Raw genomic sequence first — 24678 nt, 5'->3', positions numbered from 1 at the left:
AATTTGCTATTATTTACATTTTCTTTTCCCAATTTGGTAGAATGTTTGATAGCTAACCACTGATGTGTTCCCAAGGCTGATAAGGACGATTGCAGTGGTTGTTGTATTTTGTTTAAATCTTTAGTTGTGGGAAGCCAATTTATTCATAATACTTCTGAATCAATACTATTAGGATTCCCAATCCTGTCCCCACAAGACCAGTTACGTCTCTTGGCACCCGGTTTTTTAGGAGGGTTCCACTGTCGCAGCCAGGTTGTCCAACCCTGAAAAGAGGTCTGCAAAAAGGGTGAACAAGCTGGTTGTATTTCTGAGATATGTTTTGCATCAGCAATTTGACTGTTTAAGAGACCATAACAGATTAAACAATATCTGTTGTTGGCCAGTTTTCCTGATTATATATGGTCCAATTCCAAAGATTTTCGGGCTAAGTGTAACCAGTGGTTGGGTGGTAGGTGTCACAACATTAACATCAAGTCCTACTCCAGTATTTGAATCAATACTTTAAACTTAAAAAACAAAAAACAAAAACAAAAACAAAACAAAACAAAAAAAAAGTGCTTCGGTATTTTTGGACCAAAACCCAAACTACTTCTACAGTTTGTGTTAATGTGTAATTGTGCCAACAATCCTGTATGCTTGGGTGCGTACACACCTTTTTGTGCTTAAAGAGATCCTTTCACTTTTTCTGCATGCTACCACAATTAGTTCAGACCACGGCCACTCAGCTGGTTTCTGCCATGGGGTTGTGGTAGGATGCAGAAAAGTATTACCAGTTTTATCATGGATTAGGTGGTCTTCATGTCCCTCGGGGTTCTTCTGAAAAAGTAAAACACAACAGAATTCTGCTGCCGAGAGGCAGAAAAGTTAGAATGATGGAATTATCCAGCATGTATTTGTCCAATGCTCTTTCCCTAGAGCACTAGAGGCTTCCCATGCATATTTATTCAGAGGGGGTTTTAAGCACAAGTGCTACTAGTCCTATAGTAAGAGAGGTCCACCAGAACAGGTTGGCCAGGGTCATGAGCTGGATTATTAGGATCATTGGTACAGAGCATAGGAGTCAGTGTAGATGCAGACCAAAGAGGAATTCTGTGCTTCTTGTTGAAAAATACTCCAGACAGCTATCAGCTCCCAATGTGTGTACTACCTTCTCCCTCTGTAATCATTTGCTCACCAGAGGAAAAGTGGAGGGCTTCTGCCCTATATTTCCATACTTTTCCTTCCCTTTAGCAGAAGCATCAGTAAACCAAGAGTTTGCTGATTGTTTGGGGCAGAAAGGAGGGGTTACTTTGATTACAGAGGCAGGTTTGTCCAAGCTCTCAGTTTCTTGGATTAGTAAAGTTTTTACAGGTCCTTCTGTCATTGAGAAGAAGTTACAGTAATGTTCAAGCTGAGCATACCACTTTCTCACTAAGGCCCTCTGGGCCACCCCGTCAGGGGGGGAGTCCCACTAGTGGCTGTCTTAATAACCTTGAAGGGCCTCTCAATACAATTGGTTGTTTCGTGCAATTTTTTCTACTTCTAGGAAAGCTAAGATAACCATCAACAATCCTTTTCCCAGGTAGTGTATCTTTTCTCAGCATCTTTGGAACCACGGGAGTAAAAACCAACAGGTCTTGTCAGACCCTCAGCACCCCGCTGCCATATGTGTACTGACAGCCCTGAGGAGGCAAATCCCCATTCCACCTGGAAAGGATCTGTAGGATGGATAGGGGTCACTGCTTGATGAGCTGTTGCTTCAAAAATCAGCAATTGCAATGCTGACTCCTGAGAAAGACTCCAATCCCATTTCACCCCTTTCCTCAACAAGTCATAAAGGGGAACAAATGGGTCCTTCTGCTTACTAGGAAATCTAGCTGGTCTTTCTACAGGAGATACAGCTGCTATCGTTTTTGGAAGGAGAATTGCTGTAGGTTTGAGTGATTCTGGAAGCCCACAAATTAAAGGGGTCATTATCTTGGGCTTCACAGGTAATTGCATCAGGGATTCAAAGCCAGGAATTAATTTCTTTTTGTGAGTCATTTGCAGGCAAGCAGCTTTGTGCACATTTTCCAAGAGTTGGTCGGGGGTACTAATTCTAGCTATGGGATCTCCCCTTTCCAAGGGGCTTGTTCCCCCGGCCAAAAAGCTGCACGCTGTGTCAGGGACCATGTGTCACCTTTCTCTCCTGTTGTTAAGAAGACACCATGTCCCCAATACCCAGTGGCTTCCTGTTCAGTTAATTGAATTTGATCACCACCAGTGAGGGACACCCGGAAAACACATTCTGTTTCTGATTCATGTGGAGGCTGTCCATATTCCCTTTTAAGCTTAGCTAGCTCGGTGGCAGTGTTTAGTTGTGATGGTATGTGTTTGGCTGTGATGTGAGGTTCGAGATCATCATCACTGAGATAGTTCTACTCTGTTTTAATCAAGGGTCTCAAGTGGTGGCAGCAATGTTCCCCACAATTACTTGCTGCTTCAAGTTCTTGATGAGGATAGATTTGTTTCATGTGAGGAGTTTCCTTCTCCTCAAGCTCTGTAGAGGAATCAGCATGATGTGATTTGTTAATATGTTCCTCTGTTAAGGCAGCTCGCAATGCATAGATCACATCTTTTGCTTCATAGAACTGTTTTGCAAAATTTCAACTAGATTTTGAAGGGAGTCTATTAGAGCATGTTCCTCACTTCTTCGCTCAAAGCCATTTTCTATAGCTGCCGTAAGGCAAGCTCCCAAAACTGAGCATAAGATAGTTTTATTTTTGCCCAGTTTGAATTTTGTTTCATGTTGTAATGAACACACTCTATCAATAACATTTTCTAAGTTCAACCAATTACTCTGCGCCCATTTTTCTCCTTCCGTAGAAGGTCTGGCATTGTGTTTGGCTAGTAGTGCATAAAATTCAGCTTTAATTTCAAGGCTAAGATTGTCACTCATTTTGTGAAGGGACCAAAACCACGACAGGGAGCTACAAACTTAAGTTCCACAAAACTACACAGCCCTCGCTGTGTCGCCCTTCGCTTCCCTGGCTGGGTGAAAGGACAATAATCTGCCTGCGAGGCTCTGCTTAGTTGCTTCAAGTTGTCCCTTCCTTCCCAGACCAGATACACACAACAACAACAAAACAACAGTGTCCCGCCTTTTGCACTAAGGGATCCTTTATGAATTTCCAAAGACAGTGTGGGTGCCTTTTCAGCTGCAACCCTTCTGTCTAGACAGAAATCCTGTCCGTGACGCCAATTTTAATGTCACGATCCGCTTCTTGCGGGGTGTCGTGATGGTTCTTTTCACCGATCCCAAAAGTGCAACAAAGGCAAACAACAAGGGACTATCAGTTAATCACAACAAATGCACCTTTATTAGGGGCCAAAACAGTAAACGCGATAGTGGGGATCTGAAAGGAGATAAAAGGATAGAGAGAGCGAGAGAAGAGGGATATGGGAATAGCTACCAACACAGGCGAGATCCTCAGTGGTCCGGACGATGGGGATCCGTCTGTCGTGTCGGGGGAGTCTCCGAAGTTCTGGTCGACTCGGGGCTCCAGTTATAGTCCACAGAGGAAAGAGGGGGGAGCAAGTGTAACAATGAAAGTCCATTGTAATCGCCACGCGGGAACAGGTGAGTCCACAGAAACCACCAAAGCAAGACGAATCCAATGAAGAATAAGTCCATTTGAATCACTGAAGGGAAACAGGTCATGTCATTAGTGGTCAGACCACCAATTTCCCCTCCTCCCTATAGCAGGGGTCTCAGTCTCAGTCCTTGGGAGGAGGGTTCTCATTCTTTGTTTGTCACAGTGGTAACGAGGCAGATGAGGGGTCTTCAATGAAGGACCGCGAGAGTCACCCCAAAAGTTCATTTGGCTTAAGAACGGAGATTAGAAGCAGGCCGCGCATCAGGCTGTCCCGTGCTGGGTCCACGTCAGGTCTTTGCCAAGTCCTTGCCAAGTCCTTGCCAAGTCCTTGCCAGGCCTTGTTCGGAACAGCCAGCATGACGGTTCAGTGGTTCCACCTGTGCTGTGTCCTGTTCTAAGCCGGAACTACAGTGGGGGAAGGGATTCTTTCTTGTGGCAATCGGAAGGCAGAATGGAAAATGAGGGGCTTCAGACGGGCTCTTATAGCCTCTCATTCACACACATTCATCCCCCCTTTATTCGCCCTGTAATGCAAAGGATCTCCCAGTTGCCGAGCCGTGGTGTTAAAAACAGGCAAATTCAGAGCCAGAATATGTTAAAAAAATTTGGGCCTGTTTATTAAAATCACAGACAGCTGGGGACGAGGTCCCAGGATAAGCCCAGGACCTCAGCGGCAAGCCAGAAAGTAACAACGTGCAACAGTAACTGTGCACAGGCACAGGGTGTTTCCTTGGCAACCAAGTCCGCGGAAAGACCCGGGGTGGCCAGCACCCGGGGTTATTAAAGTCTCTGGAGGCCGTCAATTGGTGCGTTCTTGATCCTCTCGTTGATTGGCTCCTTTTCTGGTCCTTGATTGGTTTATAAGATGGTGCATTTCTGGCCAATCATTCCTGAACTTCGAGGCACCATTGGTTGGTCTGTTCCTCCAATAGCAGGTTGGACTGATGATGTAGTTCTCTGATGCACCTGGCCTCCCCCCCCTTGATTGGCAACTGTGCACCAACATTTAACTAAGGGTACATATTAAACTTCGTAACTAACAGTAACTCACAACCACTTACTACATTAACAATTTAACAATTCATTACATTGACAATTGGTTACATTAATTAACAATTACCTACACCCCATCACCACTCCCACCTATTAAAACGAGTTTATTTGTAACAACTCCCCCCTCTAAATCTTTGATCGGGCTTTAGCCCGCATCAAACCTTTAATTTAAACAGGAGCATCATAAACTTGGTAAATTTTTCTTAATTTCTGGTACTTTTCATAGGTCTTCTTAGCAGTTTCAGAGTTCTTTCCCAGTTTATTTTCTTGTATGATCATGATCTTCTCGATCTTCTCTCTGCTTAAGCTTTCTAGGGAATTCTGCACAATGTTAGTTATCAACCGAATTAAACAAGGTATTAAACAAGGAAGTAGAATAAGACTTATTAAGGCACCTCCTACAATCAATAAAACCTTCTTCCACCATTCTCCCCCTAAGAGGTTATCCCACCAATTTAATTTTATTAGAGGGCTCCATCTCTGGACTGGGACATGTGCCAATTTCCTAATCCTGGTTGTAATATTTTTGATAAGATCTCCATAATCATCAATTTCAATACAACACTCTGATGAATTAAATTTACCACAGACCCCACCTTCTTCTGCCAATAAATAATCTAATGCTAATCGATTTTGGTAGATAGCCGTCCTCATTTGGCGGTTTTGGGTAGAGATCAGATCTAAGACCATGGCCGTTTCATTGGTTATGATTTCCAACACTGCCTGTAATCTAATAATTCTATTTAACATATAAATGGGAGTTCGGTACCCCCACGACCCATCTTGGGCCCAGGTGGCAGGGCCATATGTCTCGATTATTCTTTCTGGAGGCCACTCTTCTTCCCCCCACTTTTGAGATCCACCAATTAAGTCTCTTCTTTTACGTTTTAATTCATCATATAAGGGAATTCCTAGATGTTGACTTCCGTCTCTGGGCAGTAAAAAGAAAGAAGGTTTTATAATACCTAGTGTACAACTTCCTGTCCAATCTTTAGGCAACATTACATATGCCATTCTACCACAAAGCCAAAATAACTCATTTGGGGCTCTCCAGAATTTATGATGTTCTACAGAAGTGACCCCATTTTTACTCCAAAACTTGTACATTTGGGGATCATCATGGAAAGGGTTGGGATCTGTGGTAATACATTCATATAACTTTTCCTTTTGAATATAAGAACATCCCTGTTTTTGTTTTCTGGACCAATAGAGGTGAGGAGCCCCAGGAATCCACCATTGGTGGGTATCGTTGGTAACTAGATATCGCTTACAGGATAACTCACCCACATATGAAATGAACTTAGAAGATCCCTTCCTCCACAGACATTCCTCCCCGATTACCTCAGATTTTAAATTCCATACTTCTTCGTCATTCCTTTTATCTTGCACAGGTGATGACCTTTGGATTCTCATCTTATTCTTCATTAACCTTAAGATCTCCTTTGGACTCAGTGCAATTCCTTCCCATGGCCAAATTTCTGCTGTTCTAGTGTCTCCACAAATCCAACAGTTAGTTATATTAAATTCATGGCTTATCTTTTCCACCAGGTCTAAAAACAGATTTTTCCCACCTAGAATCTTGAGTCCTGCTCCTTTTCTTATTACCCCTTTCACTTCCTTTTCTTTTATAAAGTCAGGCTCGTGAACCTCTTTTGCTTTCTCCTTTTTCTCTGGCTTCTTCTCCAAACATATCCATTTTTCCCTTGTAGGGCATTCTCCCAACAGTTTTTGTTTATGATTTCCTATGTTTTCGGAGAGCCAATAGGTTGTACCGTCCTCTACACATGTCGTTAATTGTAAAAAGTCAATACAGTTGGGACTCGGATTTGTATGAATTCTTAGGACGGCACTCCGAGAGTCTCCTGCATAAAGTGGATAGTAACATCTATCACAGGGGTCTATCTGACTTCCCTGGATGTTTATCACTGTTAGCAGTGCTAACAGCAACAAGGGTCCGGTACAGGGCACTCTCCCAACCTCCATATTTTTCGGGAAGGCCTATGGTATATCTGCCTTGTGGCAAGAGTGTATCCTGACCCGGTCTTGCCCCTTGTAATATGATCTTACCGTTACCTCCTCCTGCAGTGACTTACTTCCCTCCTTGTATTGACTTGAGTGTTTCTTTTTAGGGCCTGATTACTAAATGAGTGGGAGGATGCTCTATTCTTTGGGATCTGCAATAAAAAGATACCAGAAATTTGACGCAAGTTATAATAAATACTTCAATACTAACAATTTAAACTTTTAACACTAATAACAAGTTAGAATAATTATTTAAATAATAGGTAACAATTAATAAATAATATCTGAACAGTTCATAATAGATTAAAACCCTGCTCTTCTTCTTATTTCACTTCTCTTGAGGTTTTCTCTTTAAAGTCAGTTTTGTGTCAGATGTATTGATCACTGTCCACTCAGTAGGAGCTTGTACCGGACCTTTGACTCTTGTGACATGTGTCCATCCTCTTTCTTGGGTCCTTACTGCAGTTTCAGTAGTTAAGAGAACCTGGAAGGGACCCTCCCACATGGGAGATAATGGCTGTTCTTTCCACACCTTTATTAAAACCCAGTCTCCCGGCTGAAACGAATGAATTTTAAAGTCAATTGGGGTACTTTGGGGAAGATATCCGTTTTTCCTTAATTCCTCTAAGGTATTCGCAATCACTTGTACATACTTCTTGGTACTCTGTTCTCCCTCTTCGTAAGTCCCTGTGTGGTCTGAGACAGTTAGGAATGGCAACCCAAACATCATTTCATAAGGAGAAATGCCAATATCGGCTCTTGGTTTTGTTCTTATTCTCATTAGTGCTAATGGAAGACATTTTAACCAGTTCATTTTTGTTTCCTCCACCAATTTGGTGAGTGTTATTTTTAAGGTTTGGTTCATTCTCTCCACTCTTCCTGAGCTTTGAGGTCTCCACGGGGTGTGAAGTCTCCATACTATTCCTAAAGCCTCTGTTATCTGATGTAAGACCTTGGCTGTGAAATGTGGCCCTCTGTCTGAATCAATAATGTTTACAATACCATATCTCGGTATGACTTGTTCCAGTAAGATCTTACTAACCACTCCTGCTGTAGCTCTTGTAGTTGGAAATGCTTCAACCCAATGAGTCAGATGATCTATTATCACTAATAAATACTTAAACTTTTGGACTGGGGGAAGTTCAGTAAAATCAATTTGGACATTTTGGAAAGGTCTCTGGGCCAATTCTCTTCCACCCAGTGGGGCTTTTCTCATTACTTTTCTATTTACTCTCTGACAAATCATACAATCTCTTGTGATTATCTTAGCTACTTCAAATATACCAATGCATACATAAGTTCGCAGAAAATGATCGCACAAGGCCTGGGTTCCCCAGTGGGTTGAAGCATGCAAATTCTCCAAAATTTTCCTGGCTAGCGCTTTGTTTAATACCTGTCTCCCATCTGGCATTCTCCACTTCCCTCTTTCATCTCTTATTCCCCCATGTTTTAGCAACTCTTTTTGTTCTTGCTCACTAAAAATTGGGTTTTCTTTATTATCTCTGTCCCCCAGATTGACTAACTGCAGGATTTTCTCTTCTTTTTCTAAGGCAGCCTCTTTAGCTGCTCTGTCTGCTAAATTGTTGCCCTGCACCTCTTTAGAAGTTCCTTTCTGGTGACCTTTTATATGTACCACTGCAATTTCCAAAGGGTCTTTGAGAGCTTCCAACGTTTTCTTGATTAGCTTTTCATGGACTAGGGTCTTGCCTTTAGAGTTTATAAACCCCCTTTCTCCCCAGATCTTACCAAACGTATGTACTACACCATAGGCATATTTGGAGTCAGTGTAAACAGTTCCTTTCTTGTACTTTAACCACTGCAGCCCTTTTAGTAAAGCATAAACCTCACAACACTGTGCAGACCATTTTGCTGGAAGCCTCCCTTTTTCTATAATTTCCATACTCTTACCATCTATTACTGCATATCCTGACATTCTCTTCCCCTCCTTTACCCTGGAAGAACCATCCACAAACAACACTTCTCCTTCTGGTAATGGCTGCTCTTGCAAATCTTCCCTTACTTTGGTCTGCAAATCTATGACTTCTATACAACAATGTTCTAAATTTTCTTGTGGCTCTCCATACAAAAATTGGGCTGGATTTTGAACATTCGTTGTGGCTAATTCTAAATTCTCAATATTGGTGAGCATCAATTCATATTTTAACAGCCTGCTGTCTGTAATCCACTGACTTGCTCTCTTACTCAATATAGTTTTCAAATCATGAGGTGTATACACTTTGATTTTGCTCCCAAATGTTAGTTTGTATCCCTCCTCTACCAAAGCTACAGTAGCAGCCACTGATTGTAAACATGTAGGCCATCCTCTCACTACCGGGTCTAATAGCTTAGACACATAAGCTACTGGTTTTCTATCTCCGCACCACTTTTGGACCAATACTCCATATGCAATACCTTCTTCTACATTTATAAACAACTCAAAGGGTCTGTCTAAATCAGGTAAACTTAAAACTGGTGCTGTCACGAACTTTTCTTTCAACTCTTGTAACTTCTGCTCATCTTGCTCATTCCAATCTAGAGGTTCTTCTTCAACTAATTTATCATATAGGAACTTGACCAGTTTAGTATGCCCATCAATCCACAATTTACAATATCCGATTAACCCCAACAATTTCCTTACATCCCTTTTTGTTTTCGGTGCAGGTAGGGAGAGGATCCCTTGAATTCGCTCAGCTTCTAATTTCTTGTATCCTTTCCCAATCAGATGACCTAAATATTTCACTTCCTGTTCTACAAATTGGAGTTTCTTTTTTGACACTTTTAAACCCTTTTCCCCAAAAAAGTTTAATAATTTCACTGTTGTTACTTGAACCTGCTCCCTCTGTTCCCCTGACACCAACAAATCATCAACATATTGCAGAATTTGGGTATCTCCCACCGGTTGAAACTGCCTTAACAATTCTTCCAAAGCCTGGCCAAACAAATTTGGGGATTCTGTAAAACCTTGGGGTAGCCGGGTCCATTGGAGTTGTTGTTTCCTTCCTGTTTCCTCATCCTGCCACTCAAAGGCAAACCAACTTCTACTTTCTTCAGCTAGAGGACAAGCCCAGAAGGCATCTTTCAAATCTATCACACTGAACCATGCATGTTTCGGTGGTACCTTACTTAGAAGTGTATACGGATTGGTTACTACAGGGTACCGTGAAATTGTCTGTTTGTTCACCTCCCTTAGATCTTGGACTAATCGGTAAGTACCATCTGATTTCTTTACCGGTAATATTGGCGTGTTATGGGGAGACATGCATGGTTCTAGGATTCCATCTTTAATCAATTCTTTTATAACTGGAGCTAGTCCTTGTTTCCCTTCGGCCGAAATAGGATATTGCTTTACTCGAATTGGTGAAGTTCCTGGTTTCATTTTTACTTCTATGGGGGGTATATCGAGTAGGCTGCGGCCTCCCCCTTCTGCCCAGACTTCGCTATTGATTTCATTTTCATCCTCCGACTTGAGAACCAGCATCTCCGCTACCATCTTTCCCTCTTTAGGGATTACCCCTACCCCTAATTGCACCTGTAGGTCTCTACCTAATAAATTACATTCCAATTTAGGCATATATAACAAATCTACATATCCTTCTCTTGAATTTCCTTTAACCACAACTTGCTCTATTACCGATACTTCAAAAGGCTCATTACTAGCACCTCTCACTTTACACACTCTTTGACTCAATTTACAACCTTTTGGGAACCGTGAAACACATGACCTATCAGCCCCAGTGTCAACTAAAAATTCAAATTCTTCCCCCTGGGGACCTATTTCCAAATTTATCAAGGGCTCCAACTTATGCTCACCCATTTTCCCCAGGGGATAGAGCCCCTGACACCCCTAATCATCATTTTCTCCAATCTCCGTTTCTTTGTACAGTCTCCTGTCTTTCCTCCATTTCTTACACTCCTTCCTAAAATGACCTTTTTCACCACAATAAAAACATTTCCCCTCCCAGGAGTCTGCGTCCTGCCCTCGAATCTCCTCCTTCCTTGATTTTTCCCTTCCCTTTGGCTCTTCCCTTTCTCTGTCCTGACTCTCCCTAGCTATTGCAACCATAATTCTAGCCTTCGATTTCATCTTTTCTTCCTCCCTCCTCAAATAAACTCTCTGTGCCTCCCTTAACAATTCATTCATGCCTTTTTCCTGCCATTCTTCTATCTTCTCTAACTTCCTTCTAATATCTGGCCATGCTCTAGTTACAAATTGCACCTTTACCAACACTTTCCCTTCTGTGCTCTCTGGATCCACACTGGAATATAATTGAAAATTTCGCCTTAGCCTATCTAACCAGGCATTTGGGGTTTCATCTTTCTCCTGCTGGCTATCAAAGGCCAGCTTTGCATTACTAGTCCGGGGGACCGCTCCCCGGATACCTTTAATAACCAAAGACCTATAACAATTCATATTTCTACGGCCTTCTTCCGTATTTGGATTCCAATCAGGTGGAGTGAGAGGCATCTTCTCTTCACCCCGCGGCCCGGCCCTATTCTCTTTCTCCCATGCTTTTATGCCTGCAACCCGAATGAAATGCATTTCCTCTGAAGAAAAGAGAATACCTAAAATAGAATTCATTTCCTCCCAAGTATATGTACTTGAACCTAAAAACTGATCAACTTGATCAGCAACTCCTATAGGGTCTTCCAATAGGGGTTTAAGTTCTTTCTTAAAACTTCTCACCTCTGAGCCCGTCAAAGGTACATTTACAAAACCGATTCCCCCCTGGACACCTCCCATCGGAACCTCTCTCAAAGGTAATAACCTTTCTCCTGCTTCCCCCTTTTGGAAGCTCCTCTCAACTTGCGATCTAGTATTATAATGATGACTACCTGAGATTGCAATCCTCTCTTTTGGTCTTACAACTCTTTCGCACTCACAGTTGTGAGTTGCTACCCTCTCCAAGCTACTCTGTTGAGTTTGTGTAAGATTTTGTGTGGGAGGCAGAGGGAGGGCGACAGGGATGGAGAGAGGCATGGGAGAAACTGCTGGAGGGGGGACTGTCGGTGAAGCCAGAAGAGTATGACAAGGTGCGGGTTGGGCAGGAAGGGATGCTGATGGAGTAGAGTGGGAGACAGGTTGAGCAGGGAGGGGCCCTGAAGAGGTAGGAGGGGAAATAGGCTGAACAGGAAGGGATGCTGGAGGAGCCGAAATGGGTTCAGGTTGGATAGGAGGGGGTACTGGAGGAGGAAGATAGTCCAATGGATCCCATTTTTGCTTAAATTCTTCTTTTCCCTCTTTTATTTCTTTGCCCACTCTATACATTCGAACCTTTTTATCCCAAATTTCATTTTCCAGCCAACAGGCTGCATATTTGATTTCCTCCTCATCTAGTACTTCCCTTGAATTAACATATTTATTTAAAGCTAGACATAACCATTTTTCTTTTGACCCATACCAAGGCCAATTAACAGGTCCTTCTTGAATGTTCTTTTGTGGCCATATTTCAATACAATAATGTATCATTTTTATCTTATCCAATTCCTTTAAAGTTTTATCATGGTCCCAATTCTCTAACATTTCCCCCAATGGACTGTCTTGTGGTATGTCTTTCAATTTCATTTTCTTAGCTTTTCCCTTATGGGTACGCTTACTTGCACACTGACCCATAACTATAAACAACTTGTATCAATTTAACTAAATAGACAACTTCGCAATAAGTCACTGTGTAAACTTTAAAGGAGAATGACAATCCAAAAGGATTTACAATAAAAAGAACAACTAAAATTTAAACATAAATCAATAGGAGACCCCGTGGGAAAATTGAATACTGTGGGAACGAAAATAATGACCCGTGGGAAAATTAGATGCCGTGGGAACCAAGACTCAAAACAAACCAAAATGGCTGATCAGCCGGAAGTCTTTTCAGATGTCTATCACTCACTCCCAAACCACTCCCCTTCTCGAGGGGAGTACCCCAAAAGCAACTAAAATGGCTCCTCTGAGCCACCCACACTCACACACACGCACCCTGTAAAACAACCACTCCCCTTCTCGAGGGGAGTACCTCAAAAGCAACTAAAATGGCTCCTCTGAGCCACCCACACTCACACACCCACACTATCAATGACTTAAAATCTGTGTACTAGAACAACAAAATGTCGGCTCTTCAACACAACCTCACAAGATACCCTCTGACACGAACAGAAATCCTAACCCAAAGATATAAGCTGACAAAACGCCAAAAAACTCTCTACTCCAAGGAATGTACACCTCAATCACTTAAAGCAAAAAGATTACACATAATACCACAAACAATACTGCAAAATACCAAATTGGTATTTTTGTGTTAAAACAAATAAAACAACACAATATAATAATCCAATAAATAACACTATCGGTAACAACAGACAAAATAAACGTACTTGATAATATCGACCACAAAATTCCAATTAAGAGCAAATCACACATAGACGAGACAACTTATATAAACTAGAACAAAATAATATCCCTAACTGACAGGTTCTAAACCCTCCCTCCTACCCCTAATGGATAGAGGGACTTCTCCTAGCCGGCGGCCTTTTGCCTTCCCCGGCCCGTCGCCGTGCTAGGAGGAATTTCCCCTTGGCCAGACCCCCTGGCCTAGGGTCCTATTCCCCTCTGGTCAGGCTCCTACTCCCTCCCCCTGCCAAAGGAGGGACAATCCCCCAACCGGTGGCCTCACTACCAGTAGGTCTCCGGTTGAGAGTCTTTAGCCCACCCCAGAGGTCCTAGTTCCTCAAGATGCCCGGGACACTTCCCGTGCTCACCTTGAGGAACTGCCCTTCAGATTGCTTGAGCCGGTGGAACTCCCCTGCGCCCCCCTTGTTCACTCCCCTCCCAGCCAGCCGCCCCAATGCCTGTCACTGTACTAGGAGGCCCGGTTCCGAAGGTCTTTCTAGCAAGCCAGAAAGTTTCTGGCAAGCCAGAAAGTTATCCCTACCAACCACCACCTTCGGTTCCTTCGTTTTCGGATCAAGGGTCCAGGGACCGTCCACCCCCCTCCCAGCCAGCCGCCCCAATGCCTGTCACTGTACTGGGAGGCCCGGTTCCGAAGGTCTTTCTGGCAAGCCAGAAAGTTATCCCAACCAACCACCACCTTCGGTTCCTTCGCCTTTTTGGCTCAAGCAACCCCTAGGAGCCCCCACCACCCTGGGGGAACGGGAGCCTACGCGGGTGAGGGCAGGAGAAAAGGAGGTACTCCCCCTTCACCCACGCTAAGGAGGGTCCCTCGGGGTTCCACACTCACTCCAATGCTTTATTCCAATCGCTTCCCTCCGTTCCCGGCCGGCCCCCTCGCGGGAGTCCGAAAACGCGGTACTAGGAGGTCCACTGTCGCTTCGGGAGTCTGAGATGTCAGCCCCCGTCTCACTCACTCTCCACGCATGAGCGTACCCCCTTATGCCTGCCCCACTCGCAACGCCTACCTGTGCGTTGCGAGCCCCGCTCCCTCTCGAAGGGCCTTCTCAGTCTGGGTTGCCGGGTCCTCAGTTGTCTCTCGGGTGTAGCCAGCAACCAACCGTCTTCGGTCTCGGAGAAATCCAAGTTCGGGCAGCAATAAAAAAAAACGCTGGACCGGTCTTCCCGGACCCGTCCTTCTCCAGGACCGCCTCTGGGGCGTGGCTATCCCGGACGAGCCCCCAATCTGTTAAAAACAGGCAAATTCAGAGCCAGAATATGTTAAAAAAATTTGGGCCTGTTTATTAAAATCACAGACAGCTGGGGACGAGGTCCCAGGATAAGCCCAGGACCTCAGCGGCAAGCCAGAAAGTAACAACGTGCAACAGTAACTGTGCACAGGCACAGGGTGTTTCCTTGGCAACCAAGTCCGCGGAAAGACCCGGGGTGGCCAGCACCCGGGGTTATTAAAGTCTCTGGAGGCCGTCAATTGGTGCGTTCTTGATCCTCTCGTTGATTGGCTCCTTTTCTGGTCCTTGATTGGTTTATAAGATGGTGCATTTCTGGCCAATCATTCCTGAACTTCGAGGCACCATTGGTTGGTCTGTTCCTCCAATAGCAGGTTGGACTGATGATGTAGTTCTCTGATGCACCTGGCCTCCCCCCCCTTGATTGGCAACTGTGCACCAACATTTAACTAAGGGTACATATTAAACTTCGTAACTAACAGTAACTCACAACCACTTACTACATTAACAATTTAACAATTCATTACATTGACAATTGGTTACATTAATTAACAATTACCTACACCCCATCACCACTCCCACCTATTAAAACGAGTTTATTTGTAACAGTGGGGGCTTTTAGCCACTCGGCACGAAACTCGGATAGCTGGTACATCTGAGGGTCCACCAGAAGAACGGGAGGGACACTCGGGCTGCTGAAATCCTGCTCGTTGATTGAAGGGTCGCAGAAGGGGCAAACAGGGAGACAACGAAGCAGAAGGGAGGCAGATTCCGAGAGCCCCGAAGGGCGGGGTGAGGATTCTTTACTGCGTAGGGGTAGGAGGGTTTAGCATTCGAGGGTACAATCGGGAGAAGGCTAAAGGGAGGGGAAATATAACATTAACCAGTGGGGAAAAGGGAAAGGAGTGTTCTTGGTGGAAGAACCAAAGGGGAAACGTGGAACAGAGAAGATTCTAGGCTAAGGGGCAGACTTGAACTATAACTGACAGGACAGGGGGAGGGTACAATTCTCTTACAAAGGGGGTGGAGAACTCATACAACTGCTGTTTCCCATGGCAACCCTAGACTGCCTTCCCCAACCCCTCCTCCTACACCAGTGACAGCTTTTCACACTGAAGGGCAGTGCTATTGTATAACAAACACTTAACTCTTAGCCCAGCCGGGCTCGCTGGCTACTTTTGCAAGCTTTTTACCAACTAGCGATGCTTGTAAGCGGTGCTTGTAACTCCTAGCTTGTACCACGCTCCCACTAGCTGCGCTATCAGCTAGCGGCGTTCAAAGCAGCTCCTCAAACCGCGGCTTGTGCCCGCGCGCCCGCTGCGCTATCAGCTGGGCTGCGCCTAAAGCACCTTTGCAAGCCCCGACTTAAGCCCCGCGCCGCGCTCCCCCAGCTCGCCAGAGACAGCCCGTGCCACGCATGCGCACCACCCGCTCTATCAGGTAGAGTGCGCACTACCCGCACTATCAGGTAGTGTGGCTGAGAGCTGCCCCGCGCATGCGCACTACCCGCACTAGCAGGTAGTGTGGGCTGAGAGCTGCCCTGCGCATGCGCTCCCTAGCACCGCCGCGCCGCGTCTCTGTATCGTAGCAACGCCGCACCGTTCCACTCACACATGCACACACACGCACAAGCACGCACGTCCGGACGTAACAGACACACTACACTGCAATCGGGACACACACCACACACTGAAATCGCGATTTCGCCCTCCCCGAGCCGCGCTATCAGCTGGGGAGGTCCTCCCGCCGCCGGCCTCTCCCCCGATGGCGGTCTGCTTGCAAGCCCCTAGGCAAACCTGCGCGCAAAAACATCTTTTTGCGACTTATCAGTGCCAACCTTAAGAAAATAAATTAATACATACCGCTTTCATCCGCTAGTCGACGGGCCGTGGTCTGCTCCCCGCAGTGTACAGCCGAGGCGCAGAGTCCCTCCGGGGAAAAGCCCCGTGGCGCCTGAGGGTGTCTGCTCCCAACCGGACCTGCGGGTGAGCAGAGCAGTCCCTTCGTGGTCGCCAACTGAAACGATACGCGGAATAAATAGACTCCATAACCTGGGGTAGTTATGAAGTGGGTATGTACGTCAGCGCCCGGCACAAGTGAGATAGCCCTCCAAAACTTGTGCCCCGAGCCTCAGTCTGACCCACACTTTTATTCTTAAAGACGTTCCATATGCAAAACACTGCACGACTTTTTCATGCATATTCAACCCCTGGCCCCGCCTGTCCTCGCTTCTCATGCTAAGTAAGTCCACGCCCTTCTGGGCATGCGTGGTTTGCTGTGGTGGTCGTACGGGTGTCTCTTGGTGGTCCTGAGGCTGAAGATTGTGGTTTTCCTCATGATTGAACTTTTGAACTTTTCCTCTCTGCGCGTGCGCTTTTAGTCCTTTGGTGCTTATCTGAGTACGTCTGTCAGTCTTGATAGGCTTGGAGACAGAGGAGCTTCTTTATCTGGGTTCTTTGCTTCTTCTGGTATTGTTCTTTATGCAAGAAGCTTCAGAAATTTGCATTTTCCTTTGCCCTTTGTATTAGGCAGAGGTTTCCTAAGCAAAAGGTAGAAAATTCAACACATAACTATACAAGCTAAATTATAAATGCTTAATTCATTTTGATAACCTAATTCTAAAAATCTCTGTTTCACCTCGAGAGCTGTCACAGAGCAGAAGGGCAGATGAGATGCTGAAAAGCAGCAAAGCTGAACAGCCTGCCTCAGCTTCAGCAGTGTGCAATTGACTGAAGGCGAAAAAACCAAGCAGCAGAGCAGCAGGCTTCTGTGCGCACTGAAGGCAATTGCAAGCATGCAGCAGCTGCTCCTTGCCAAGCACAGGCAGCTGCCTAGGTTCTTGGTTCTTGACCAACTCACAGTTGCCCTTCTTTCAGCAGCTGCCACCGTGTTCTCTGCGTCTCGCAGCCTCTGGGGAGCAACAAGAATTTCCAAGGTGGGATGCATGACGACTATGGCAAAACCCAGGAAAGTTGTCCTGGAACACCTTCCATTGGCATGCCAAGACTGAATTCAACAGGCAGGAGAGCAGCAGCCACCGTCCTCCAGCTGTCTGCGAGCTTCGCACACAAGCCGGCTTCTTGGCGGCTTCGTTCTTCGCCTCTTGCAAGCTACCGCGATCTCGGCTGCCGGAGGACAAGAAGCGGCTACTTCGCGCACAGATCACTGGAGCGGCAGCGGTGCGCTCCGGAGCGCCGCTTCTGCCGAAAGACTCCGGCAAGCGGCACTTGCTTTCGGCCAGCTCCGCAGCTGCGTATTCTGCCTCTCTAGTCGCCTACATCTTAGCCAAAAGCTTTTCCGCTCCAGTTCTCAAGGAGAAAGTGTACCAGCACTGCTCACTTAGCCCGACCTTGCCAAGAAATAAGATTTGCTGCACATTCCAAGGACACTGCATTTTCCTGGGCAAGCTGCAACCTTCTGGCAGATGGCTGTGCTCTCTGCCCACTCCTGCCCAGTTCTTGGTACTAGCGGGCACGTTGCAGCCTGGCGAAGGCAAGAAACCTCTGAAACGATACGCGGAATAAATAAATAGACTCCATAAGCTAGGGTAGTTATGAAGTGGGTATGTACGTCAGCGCCCGGCACAAGTGAGATAGCTCTCCAAAACTTGTGCCCCGAGCCTCAGTCTGACCCACACTTTTATTCTTAAAGACGTTCCATATGCAATACACTGCACAACTTTTTCATGAGTATTCAACCCCTGGCCCCGCCTGTCCTCGCTTCTCATGCTAAGTAAGTCCACGCCCTTCTGGGCATGCGTGGTTTGCTGTGGTGGTCGTACGGGGTCTCTTGGTGGTCCTGAGGCTGAAGATTGTGGTTTTCCTCATGATTGAACTTTTGAACTTTTCCTCTCTGCGCGTGCGCTTTTGGTCCTTTGGTGCTTATCTGAGTACGTCTGTCAGTCTTGATAGGCTTGGAGACAAAGGAGCTTCTTTATCTGGGTTCTTTGCTTCTTCTGGTATTGTTCTTTATGCAAGAAGCTTCAGAAATTTGCATTTTCCTTTGCCCTTTGTATTAGGCAGAGGTTTCTTAAGTAAAAGGTTGAAAATTCAACACATAACTCTACAAGCTAAATTATAAATGCTTAATTCATTTTGGTAACATAATTCTAAACATCTCTGTTTCACCTCGAGAGCTGTCACAGAGCAGAAGGGCAGATGAGATGCTGAAAAGCAGCAAAGCTGAACAGCCTGCCTCAGCTTCAGCAGTGTGCAATTGACTGAAGGCAAAACACCAAGCAGCAGAGCAGCGGGCTTCTGTGCACTTCTGAAGGCAATTGCAAGAATCCAGCAGCTGCTCCTTGCCAAGCACAGTCAGCTGCCTAGGTTCTTGCTTCTTGACCAACTCACAGTTGCCCTTCTTTTCAGCAGCTGCCACGGTGTTCTCTGCGTCTCGCAGCCTCTGGGGAGCAACAAGAATTTCCAAGGCAGTGTAAGAGCCCGTCTGAAGCCCCTCATTTTCCATTCTGCCTTCCGATTGCCACGAGAAAGAATCCCTTCCTCCACTGCAGTTCCGGCTTAGAACAGGACACAGTGCAGGTGCAACCACTGAACCGTCATGCTAGCTGTTCCGAACAAGGCCTGGCAAGAACTTGGCAAGGACTTGGCAAGGACTTGGCAAAGACCTGACGTGGACCCAGCACGGGACAGCCTGATGCGCGGCCTGCTTCTAATCTCCGTTCTTAAGCCAAATGAACTTTTGGGCTGACGCCCGGGGTCCTTCATTGAAGACCCCTCATCTGCCTCGTTACCACTGTGACAAACAAAGAATGAGAACCCTCCTCCAAGGACTGAGACTGAGACCCCTGCTATAGGGAGGAGGGGAAATTGGTGGTCTGACCACTAATGACATGACCTGTTTCCCTTCAGTGATTCAAATGGACTTATTCTTCATTGGATTCGTCTTGCTTTGGTGGTTCTGTGGACTCACCTGTTCCCGCGTGGCGATTACAATGGACTTTCATTGTTACACTTGCTCCCCCCTCTTTCCTCTGTGGACTATAACTGGAGCCCCGAGTCGACCAGAACTTCGGAGACTCCCCCGACACGACAGACGGATCCCCATCGTCCGGACCACTGAGGATCTCGCCTGTGTTGGTAGCTATTCCCATACCCCTCTTCTCTCTCTCTCTCTCCTTTTATCTCCTTTCCGATCCCCACTATCGCATTTACTGTTTTGGCCCCTAATAAAGGTGCATTTGTTGTGATTAACTGATAGTCCCTTGTTGTTTGCCTTTTTGCACTTTTGGGATCGGTGAAAAGAACCATCACGACACCCCGCAAGAAGCGGATCGTGACATTAAAATTGGCGTCACGGACAGGATTTCTGTCTAGACAGAAGGGTTGCAGCTGAAAAGGCACCCACACTGTCTTTGGAAATTCACAAAGGATCCACTAGTGCAAAAGGCGGGACACTTGTTTTGTTGTTGTTGTGTATCTGGTCTGGGAAGGAAGGGACAACTTGAAGCAACTAAGCAGAGCCTCGCAGGCAGATTATTGTCCTTTCACCCAGCCAGGGAAGCGAAGAGCGACACAGCGAGGGCTGTGTAGTTTTGTGGAACTTAAGTTTGTAGCTCCCTGTTGTGGTTTTGGTCCCTTCACAAAATGAGTGACAATCTTAGCCTTGAAATTAAAGCTGAATTTTATGCACTACTAGCCAAACACAATGCCAGACCTTCTACGGAAGGAGAAAAATGGGCACAGAGGAATTGGTTGAACTTAGAAAATGTTATTGATAGAGTGTGTTCATTACAACATGAAACAAAATTCAAACTGGGCAAAAATAAAAGTATCTTATGCTCAGTTTTGGGAGCTTGTCTTACGGCAGCTATAGAAAATGGCTTTGAGCGAAGAAGTGAGGAACATGCTCTAATAGACTCCCTTCAAAATCTAGTTGAAATTTTGCAAAAACAGTTCTATGAAGCAAAAGATGTGATCTATGCATTGCGAGCTGCCTTAACAGAGGAACATGTTAACAAATCACATCATGCTGATTCCTCTACAGAGCTTGAGGAGAAGGAAACTCCTCACATGAAACAAATCTATCCTCATCAAGAACTTGAAGCAGCAAGTAATTGTGGGGAACATTGCTGCCACCACTTGAGACCCTTGATTAAAACAGAGTAGAACTATCTCAGTGATGATGATCTCGAACCTCACATCACAGCCAAACACATACCATCACAACTAAACACTGCCACTGAGCTAGCTAAGCTTAAAAGGGAATATGGACAGCCTCCACATGAATCAGAAACAGAATATGTTTTCCGGGTGTCCCTCACTGGTGGTGATCAAATTCAATTAAGTGAACAGGAAGCCAGTGGGTACTGGGGACATGGTGTCTTCTTAACAACAGGAGAGAAAGGTGACACACGGTCCCTGACACAGCGTGCAGCTTTTTGGGCCGGGGGAACAAGCCCCTTGGAAAGGGAAGATCCCATAGCTAGAATTAGTACCCCCGACCAACTCTTGGAAAATGTGCACAAAGCTGCTTGCCTGCAAATGACTCTCAAAAAGAAATTAATTCCTGACTTTGAATCCCTGATGCAATTACCTGTGAAGCCCGAGATAAGGACCCCTTGAATTTGTGGGCTTCCAGAATCACTCAAACCTACAGCAATTCTCCTTCCAAAAACGATAGCAGCTGTATCTCCTGTAGAAAGACCAGCTAGATTTCCTAGTAAGCAGAAGGACCCATTTGTTCCCCTTTATGACTTGTTGAGGAAAGGGGTGAAATGGGATTGGAGTCTTTCTCAGGAGTCAGCATTGCAATTGCTGATTTTTGAAGCAACAGCTCATCAAGCAGTGACCCCTATCCATCCTACAGATCCTTTCCAGGTGGAATGGGGATTTGCCTCCTCAGGGCTGTCAGTACACATATGGCAGCGGGGTGCTGAGGGTCTGACAAGACCTGTTGGTTTTTACTCCCGTGGTTCCAAAGATGCTGAGAAAAGATACACTACCTGGGAAAAAGGATTGTTGATGGTTATCTTAGCTTTCCTAGAAGTAGAAAAAATTGCACGAAAACAACCAATTGTATTGAGAGGCCCCTTCAAGGTTATTAAGACAGCCACTAGTGGGACTCCCCCTCCTGACGGGGTGGCCCAGAGGGCCTTAGTGAGAAAGTGGTATGCTCAGCTTGAACATTACTGTAACTTCTTCTCAATGACAGAAGGATCTGTAAAAACTTTACCAATCCAAGAAACGGAGAGCTTGGACAAACCTGCCTCTGTAATCAAAGTAACCCCTCCTTTCTGCCCCAAACAATCAGCAAACTCTTGGTTTACTGATGCTTCTGCTAAAGGGAAAGGAAAAGTATGGAAATATAGGGCAGAAGCCCTCCACTTTTCCTCTGGTGAGCAAATGATTACAGAGGGAGAAGGTAGTGCACACATTGGGGAGCTGATAGCTGTCTGGAGTGTTTTTCAACGAGAAGCACAGAATTCCTCTTTGGTCTGCATCTACACTGACTCCTATGCTCTCTACCAAATGATCCTAATAATCCAGCTCATGACCCTGGCCAACCTGTTCTGGTGGACCTCTCTTACTATAGGACGAGTAGCACTTGTGCTAAAACCCCCTCTGAATAAATATGCATGGGAAGCCTCTGGTGCTCTAGGGAAAGAGCATTGGACAAATACATGCTGGATAATTCCATCATTCTAACTTTTCTGCCTCTCGGCGGCAGAATTCCGTTGTGTTTACTTTTTCAGAAGAACTCCGAGGGACATGAAGACCACCTAATCCATGATCAAACTGGTAATACTTTTCTGCATCCTACCACAACCCCATGGCCAGAAACCAGCTGAGTGACCGTGGTCTGAACTAATTGTGGTAGCATGCAGAAAAAGTGAAAGGATCTCTTTAAGCACAAAAAGGTCTGCACGCACCCAAGCGTACAGGATTGTTGGCACAATTTTACACTAACACAGACTGCAGAAGTGGTTTGTTTATGGGGAAAAAACACCAAAGGGCTTTCTTTTAAGTTTATAATAAATGCTGTAGCTCAATCTACTACGGTTTATACCACCACCACTACCACCACTCGAGCCCAGCCACCAGTTATGCTTACCCCGAAAATTTTTGAAGTTGGACCATATGTAATCAGGAAAACTGGCCAACAACAGATATTATTTGATCCGGCATGGTCTCTTAAACAAGTCAAATTGCTGATGCAAAACAATGTCTCAGAAATACAACCAGCTTGTTCACCCTTTTTGCAAACCTCTTTTCAGGCTTGGACAACCTGGCTGCGACAGTGGAACCCTCCTAAAAACGGGTGCCAAGAGACATAACTGGTGTTGTGGGAACAGAATTGGGAATCAATTCAGAGGTATTAATGAATAAATTGGCTTCTACGACTAGAGATTTGACCAAAATACAGCAACCACTGCAGTCGTCCTTATCGGCCTTGGGAACACATCAGTGGTTGCTATCAAACATTCTACCAAATTGGGAAAAGATAAATGTGAAGGATAAAAAATTGATCATTGATGCACTTAATGCCACACAAAGCAATGTTTCCTTAGCTCTTAGCTGTATCCAGGCTCAATTATGGATGCAGTCAGTTGCTGCCTCAATTATAAGAGAAGGTGAAGAAGGCACTTTTCCTACTGAGATTAGGAAAATAGTCTGGGACAGTGCCACTGACTTTGAAAGAGATTTCCAATCCTGGTGGAATTTAGTGAATTTTACCTATGACCCTAACACAAACACAGCCACAGCATTTTGTGCTGACCATAAGTAATGCCTCAGTGCATTTGATATTCCCTAGCATCGCATTAGGATTGAATCATGATGGACCCACTTTCTATCCTTCTGAACATAGAGAATGGGCCCGTCAAATTGATGACAAATGGCAAACTGTCAATTTAGAGTCCTGTACTATCCGAGAACAACTAGGGTTTATCTGTGAAGGTAATGCAATTATAGCTCAAGATATCTGTTTAGACACAGAACAAAATAGCTGTCATTTTGATATTCATCCTAACGAGACTTCTGAAACAGTCCTTGTATATACAGGCAATGGGCGTGCCTGCTTCAGAACCGCTTGTGATACTGTGTTTATAGACAGTACAGTACAGTACAGTAGTAGATACTAAAAATCATTCAAATTATTGTGCTTGCAACTTTACTAAAATTGCAGGATGTGATTTTTCTTTTGTAGCTCCAGTTACCTTACATGAACTTTTAGAATCCAATCTCATGTTGATTCACAAGCTACTGCCTACTCCCATTGGGATGAACCTTACTTTGGTAAAGCAACCATTACTTCATCAAGATCTAATAGAGATCCTAGGAAAAATCAAGGAGAATGGACAGAAAACTCTGGTAACTGTTCATCATGATGTGCAAGAAATACATCGTGTTGTAGAAAGGGTGGAAAGTGATGCCGAGCACAAGTGCTGGGATACCCTTTTCGGGTGGTCACCCACCGCCACGGGTATCCTGAACAAATTGTGCCATCCCGTTGTTGTTCTTCTGATTTTAGTTATGATTGGTTTTGTTTTATCAGTAATCTTGCTTATTGTAAATTGGAGAATGATGAAACGATGAACAAAATTAACATCTATAATTAATGCACACCACTTGGCCAACATCCTTTACACTATAGATGTTCCCAGGACTGTAGACACAAGAAGATTATAGGGTTGGTAGATATGTTTTACATCATTTTCTTTTATGATTTGTTTTAATCACTGTTTTAATTATTTTTGTTTCTTGATTATAAAATTATACTGAGTAATATCGATGATACTAGGTTTATTACTTTACTGCTTAATATTGATTATACTGGTTTATTATTTGATCAATTTATTGTTTAATTGATTAATATTGATTATTATTTAAACAAACTATTGCTGATTTAATTCTTGTCTTAGTTTTCCTGTTTTCTCTTTCCTTTCCTTTTTCTCTTCCCTTTTCCCTGGAATGTGCTGCCAACACTTGATGAGTCCTGAAGACTCCACGACGACACCATGGAACCCTGCTGATGAAGATCTTTCGAGGGCAATCGTCACTCACGGGGTGGTGTAAGAGCCCGTCTGAAGCCCCTCATTTTCCATTCTGCCTTCCGATTGCCACAAGAAAGAATCCCTTCCTCCACTGCAGTTCCGGCTTAGAACAGGACACAGTGCAGGTGCAACCACTGAACCGTCATGCTGGCTGATCCCAACAAGGCCTGGTAAGAACTTGGCAAGGACTTGGCAAGGACTTGGCAAAGACCTGACGTGGACCCAGCACGGGGCAGCCTGATGCGCGGCCTGCTTCTAATCTCCGTTCTTAAGCCAAATGAACTTTTGGGGTGACTCCCGGGGTCCTTCATTGAAGACCCCTCATCTGCCTCGTTACCAGTGTGACAAACA

The 24678-nt window shown here is 45.1% G+C and overlaps 1 protein-coding gene and 1 long non-coding RNA gene across 2 annotated transcripts; both read right to left on the bottom strand.

Moving 5' to 3' along the window:
• Positions 1–3315: 3315 nt before the first annotated feature.
• LOC128786693 (uncharacterized) lies at positions 3316–16267 on the bottom strand. The gene is made up of 2 exons (XR_008430442.1): positions 16178–16267; positions 3316–3660 (listed from the first exon to the last, which is right to left on the bottom strand). It is a non-coding gene; the product is annotated as an uncharacterized LOC128786693 (long non-coding RNA).
• On the bottom strand, positions 4338–14226 carry LOC128786633 (endogenous retrovirus group 3 member 1 Env polyprotein-like). Its single transcript, XM_053940018.1, has 3 exons — positions 14097–14226; positions 6761–6841; positions 4338–6160 (listed from the first exon to the last, which is right to left on the bottom strand). The coding sequence occupies exon 3, from the start codon at positions 6090–6092 to the stop codon at positions 4836–4838; it is 1257 nt and encodes a 418-aa protein (XP_053795993.1). The 5' UTR covers positions 6093–6160; positions 6761–6841; positions 14097–14226; the 3' UTR covers positions 4338–4835.
• Positions 16268–24678: the final 8411 nt, after the last annotated feature.

Source organism: Vidua chalybeata, chromosome 1 (genome assembly GCF_026979565.1).
Source record: "Vidua chalybeata isolate OUT-0048 chromosome 1, bVidCha1 merged haplotype, whole genome shotgun sequence".
Taxonomy (NCBI): Eukaryota; Metazoa; Chordata; class Aves; order Passeriformes; family Viduidae; genus Vidua; species Vidua chalybeata.
This window is presented reverse-complemented; position numbering and strand designations above follow the sequence as displayed.

What these genes read in the sequence shown, in the direction of transcription:
- LOC128786633 (XM_053940018.1), bottom strand. Translation starts at nt 6,092, where the DNA reads ATGAAGAATAAGATGAGAATCCAAAGGTCATCACCTGTGCAAGATAAA.